Consider the following 5,777-nt stretch of genomic DNA (forward strand, 5'->3'; position numbering starts at 1 on the left):
TAGCGGTTAGGACTTCAACGTATGTTTTTTGGGGGGACTCAATTCAACCCATAACATGGCCACAGAAGGTACATAAGACTTCTGGGCTGGTCATTCTAAAGATTGGTGCAGCTAATGGAGCAAAGAGTCAGTGCATAAAAGGCATGTGGTGCGATAGCACCCGCTGGAGATGAGCAGAAAGAAGTTGTGCTGATGTTGAATAACAAGTAACTGGGACGTACTTCCGGGCCCTGCTTTAAGTGCTCTCACATATGAACTCATTTATTCCTCCGCACGACCTGCTGAGGGAGGCACCATCATTACCCCATTTGATAGAAGAGGAAAATGAGGCACAGAATGGCTAAGCAACTCGGCCAACGTCACAAGCTATAAGTGGCAGAACTGAGATTGGAACCTAGGTGGCCTGCCTTGAGCGTCTATGTCTTAACCAGTTCCAAGGGGACCATCAACGCCTGTTGGAGATGGTGTGGCTGTCGTGGCCAATAACGGTCCTCATCCAGTTCACAGATGGGCTCGAACAGTAGGTTCAGCCAGCCAAAGAGAGGACGTTATTAACTATGTCTTAGGCAGTCAGTGTAGGTGACGTATGCCTTTTCTCAGTCCGGTCCTTACTTCAGGCCAGAGTCAACTCTGTCCAGGAGATGGCATGAAGTATGTGAGAGCTCACAAGACCCACTCTGCCCCTCAGGTCACTGGAGCCACAGGTCCAGAGGCTGAGTTTTAAAATGAGCTGAGCAATTCCCACTTTTTTTCCTCAATTAGTCGGAACTCGATATTTTTTAAATTTTTACAGACTGAGGCAAAGTCCAAGTTGTAAAAGCACTGATTGTATCCAGAGAGGGGTGGGCACTCCTAATTCATAGGCACTTTCAGCAGCTGGAGAGGGGTGGGAGGGGGCACCTGGACCTTGCACTAGCATTCACGTAATTTATGACTCCTGAACTCTACGATGGAGTTTGGGACTTTCGATGTATATGAAACTTCTGTTAACGTACTGTCAGCTGTTTGACACAAGCCAAAGGTCTCCTGCGCACTCTGGAGTCCCCTGGACTGTGGAGAGCCAAAGGGCTCAGGGCACTGAGAATGGCCCAGGTGGACTTTTCAATCCTGCGTGACGTGCAATTCTTGTAACAATCAAAACAGTGTTGAACGATGGCAATGCTTGCGCTCTGGAATGAGAAGAGGACTGCAGGGTCACACTGTAAATGCCGCTTTTAAAGCTCTTCATAGACTCTGCATCTTTTTCTTTGATGATAATGGATTAAATTTAAATTTTACATTCATCATGGCTAGGTAGAGCTGGGGAGGGAGGCAAATTTTTAAGGGCATTTTGACATTTAAAGAAACTTGCCATTTATTTGTATAACCTGCTAAGCTCCAAAAAGTGTTTTAAGACCTGGTATTCCTAATGGAATGTGATTTTATTGTATTTTTAATAGCAATTTTGGATGTAGATTGATAGCAATGAATGTTTCGATACATTTAAATTTGATGATTAATAAAATAACAAATAGGATTCAGCCCTTAAGAGAACAAGATAACCAGGATAACCAAAAGAGACTGAAAAGTTATAGAGTTGGATTGAGATTTTTGTAAACATTAGACTTGGACTCAGCAGGTAAAGCAGAGTTGATAACGGTTATATAAGATACAAAACTGGTTTGTGTTTACACTCCAATGAGTTAAGACGTTGTCCCAAACTGGCTACAAGGATAATTCTTACCTTACAGGAAGTGGGGCGGGGGGAAGAGAGACAATGACAACAAGCTTAAGTGAAAGCATCTCATAGGCTGTCAAGTATTTGATAAATGTTAGCTGAGGCCAGACCAAGAGGTGCGAGAGGGAGAGCTGAAGGTGTGCTGGAAATGTCCCAAATCACCAAGAGGGATCACAGAACCAGTGATGTCAACATACTTCCTTACGCCAAACTATGCGTAAGGGTGACCCCCTTGAGAGCAGACCAATGGAGAGCTGAGAATGGGGTGTGGGCAGATGGGAGGCAATACTGAGATTCTGAAAGATCCAAGAGGCCACCCAGGGGATGCTTCAGCACCAGCAACATGGTACCTGGAATATTACTGGCTTTAAAAACTATTTCCACATTGCTGATCTCGGGGGCGGAATGGGACAACTCCGATATTCTGGATACCACCTTGGTCACCATTCCATAAGCCATCTCATCACACTTCCAACCATCCATAAGGCAAGGTCCAGGAGAATGTCTCCACCCAAAGTCAGGTTCATGGAGCTGCTGTTGGGGTGGAAGGGAACATTGTGGAGGGTCTGGAAAGGCCTCAAACCATTATACATTGATCTGAAAGATGAGGCCCAAGAAGCAGCTAATCAGAGATGGAACCCATGCAGGTCAAGCCATCGTCCTTAGCAAAACGACTCTTCCTAAAATGCCATACACCACAAAGGAGAAGATCTCGGCACCAACAGTTTCACGGTCCTGTGCCTGCATGGACATAACCCAGAGTGTCCTCTTTGAAGAGTTACCCACTCATCTGTGAATTTCTTAAAACGCGATGAACGCCACCAGGAAGGCCTCGGCACCAGAGGTCTACGTGCACGTGGTGGAGTCCCAGGAGTGCTAACATTGGAGAAAGTTCCTACAGCTCCCACCTGCATTTGTGGCTACCCAGATGTTCTTTATGCCACAAACTGCCAATGCAAAGTCCTTGCCGAAGGACGACCTTATTATTGATGGTTTTGGTAAAGACCCTCTGCAAAGTCCTTCTCAAGAGTATTTTGTGGCTCACATGGGCATGTGTGGCAGTTCTTCAAATGTCACAAACCGCCACTGGGGACCCCTCACCATCGGTGTCTTCACGCCTTAGAGCTGCCCTATCCAACGTGGTGGCAGCTAACCATTTACACTTTAAGTTAATCAAAATTACGTACATTTCAAAATTCATTTACGTTTTGGTGAAATCTGAATAAGGTCTGTACCTGAGTTAACAGAATCGTACTGACATCAATTTCCAGGGTTTTTGACAATGTCTTACGTTCTCTAAGATATTATCATTGGGGGAGAAGCTGAGGGAAATGTACATGGGAAGGCTCCGTTCTATTTTTGCAACTTCCTGTGGGTCTTAAACTATTTCAAAGTAAAAAGTTACCCCCCAAAAATCACTTCTGCAGTGATATTAGCCATATTTCAAATGATGAAAGGGCCACACGTGCCTGGTGGCTAAGATATCGGACAGCGCAAATAGAGAATGTTTCTATCCGTGCAGAGTCCCGCATACCCTAAATGGGGCCTCAGTTGGACATGGTTATCCCACATTGCAGCTGCGGGGACACTGAGCCCTCCCTGGCCGCCCCCACGGCCTGGCACGCAGCCCTCAGCCATCCCGATGCCCACTCTGATGCTGTAGCAGGCTGCTAGGGTGCGCAAAGCCCTTGCTGCAGACGCTGCATTTATAGGGCGTGTCTCCCGTGTGCACCTTCTCATGGATGGCATGGTAGGCCAGGTCCTTGAAGAGCTTGGGGCAGAAACGGCAGGCATAAGGGCGCACAGGGCTGTGCACACGGCGGTGCTGCAGGAGCAGCGACGGCCTGGAGAAGGCCTTGCCACAGGCGTTGCACGCGTAGGGCCGCTCGCCCGTGTGCGTGCGCTGGTGAACGGCCAAGTAGGACGATTGCTTGAAAGCCTTGCCACAGGTGGCGCACCGGTAGGGCCGCTCGCCCGAATGCACGCGGCGGTGAGAGGCCAGCGCGTTGGACTGCTTGAAGGCCTTGGCACACAGCGGGCAGACGAAGGGCCGGTCGCCCGTGTGCACGCGCTCGTGCACCCGCAGGCTGTGCCCGTACGTGAAGCGCTTGCCGCACACCCGGCACGCGTGGGGCTTGTCCTCGCAGCGTCGCCGCCGGTGCAGAAGCAGGGCAGGCCCCGCTGCAAAGGCCTTGCCGCAGTCGGGACAGGCGAAGGGCCGCGAAGGGGCGTGCCGCGGCTCATGGCGGTGCAGCTCGTAGGGGGTCTTGAAGCGCTTCGGGCAAGACGGGCAGGGAAAGGGGCGCTGGCCCGTGTGGATGCGCCGGTGCTCCTGGGGGCAGGGACAGCACAAAGAGTGAGGAGCGGGCGCTCACCTCTGCAGGACACCCCTCTCCAGCTAAACTCACCCCTGATACTTGCGAGGTCTCTGGGAAGGAGACCAAACGGAGATGCACATGCAATACGTGGAAACATTTTTAAAATGACAAATCCAACTATGAAATATGTTTTTCCTCCTACTTTGACCAAGATACCTTCACAATGACCTAGAACACCAGGTCCACATTTGTAATGTTTGGAATCCTCAGAGCTGCACTTGGTGGAACCAGGGGAACTGGCTCAGCTTCCAGGATACCCCACGCACAGACGGACAGCCCAGCCCACATGTCCCCAGCCTCCCTGCCGTCCTTCCAGCCTGGAGTGCACACGCCGGCAGGGCAAAGTGCATCCTTGGGAGGCTGGATCCAGAGAGCGCCCTGGAAGCAGCCTTGGGGCTCCTTAGGCAGAGAATTCCAGCATCTCTTGCCCCCTTGGCCACACAAGGGGGGGCACCACGAGAAGGTCAGCGCAGCACCGGGTAACAGGAGGGATCAGGGTAGGGCTGTGAGAGCGGGGCTCCTCCAGGCTAACACGAGGCCTCTCCTTTCTTCCATCATGGCTCTCAGCACACCCGCGCCCACCCCACCCACTGGAACATCCCTTTCCGGCACCTTCTCCTCCCAATCAGACCCCATCTCCCTACCCACCTCAAAAACCCGTCCCCATTTTCTATCATGTCATGACCATCGCTGCCACCTCCCTCACTGGCAAGTCTACTTTCTCTAGGCCTCTTGGCTTTCATCTTTCCTGGGCCTCTTCCACCTTCTAGGCCACCTCCACATCCATTTAACCCCTCCCAACTCCACAGCCCGGGCACTCCCCCATTCCCTTCTGGCCCAGCCCCGCTCTCCCTATTGCCAGAAAGTTCCACCCCTCCCTCCAGACCCCGCCCCACCTCCAGCCCACCGCCCTGCCCCGCCCCTTGCCCCCGGGCCCCGCCCCCAGCCCCCAGCCCCCAGCCCCCAGGCCCCCACCTGCAGGTTGCTGGCGCGCTTGAAGCGCTTGCCGCAGGCGTCGCAGCGGTGCGGCCGCTCGTCGCTGTGCACCAGTCGGTGGCTCTTGCAGTCCGAGTGGCGCTTGAAGGCGGCCGCGCACAGGCCGCAGCGGAAGGGCCGGGCCGCCGTGTGCACCACCTCGTGGCTCAGCAGCTCCCACGCGCGCTTGAAGGCCTTCCCGCAGGCCGCGCAGCCGAACGGCCTGGGCCGCGCCCCCCTCTCCGGGCTCTCGGCGCCGCCGCGGAGGGAGCCTGGCGCCCCGTCGGGCACGAGGCGCGCGGTCGAGTACGCCCCGCGCTCGTCGATGAGCCGCAGCAGGGCCGGGACCGCCGCCTCGTCTCCCCCGGGCGCCTGGGAGAGGAGGAGAGAGGGCTCAGGACCCGGGTCAGCCCGGATGCCACCGCTGCCCAGCGGCGGGTCCCTGGGCTTGAGGCCGCAGCCGCCTCTGTCAAACGAGCAGATAACCGGACCTCCCTCCTGGAGCAGAGATGCGGCCTAAACGGGTTCATGCCGAAATCCTGCTCCTCCACCCGACGCCGCTCTTCCACCCCGCCACCACTGCTCCTCCGCCCCACCCCCCACTGCTCCTCCGCCCCGCCGCTGCTCTTCCACCCCACTCCTCTACCCCACCGCTGCTCCTCCACCTCGCCTCTGCTCCTCCACTCCCCCTTCCACCCCGCCACCAC

The 5,777-nt window shown here is 54.4% G+C and overlaps 1 protein-coding gene across 3 annotated transcripts in view; it reads right to left on the minus strand.

Moving 5' to 3' along the window:
- LOC124249369 (zinc finger protein 664-like) overlaps positions 1-5,777 on the minus strand; it is a 10,777-nt gene continuing 5,000 nt past the window's right edge. For all 3 annotated transcript variants that reach the window (XM_046680284.1, XM_046680283.1, XM_046680282.1), the window contains 2 exons: positions 5,071-5,442; positions 1-4,049 (listed from right to left, as the gene is read on the minus strand). In XM_046680284.1, coding sequence (XP_046536240.1) covers positions 3,348-4,049; positions 5,071-5,442 — 1,074 coding nt within the window. In that variant the 3' untranslated portion in view covers positions 1-3,347. The remainder of the gene's footprint in view (positions 4,050-5,070; positions 5,443-5,777) is intronic.

Source organism: Equus quagga, chromosome 13 (assembly GCF_021613505.1).
Source record: "Equus quagga isolate Etosha38 chromosome 13, UCLA_HA_Equagga_1.0, whole genome shotgun sequence".
Classification (NCBI taxonomy): domain Eukaryota; kingdom Metazoa; phylum Chordata; class Mammalia; order Perissodactyla; family Equidae; genus Equus; species Equus quagga.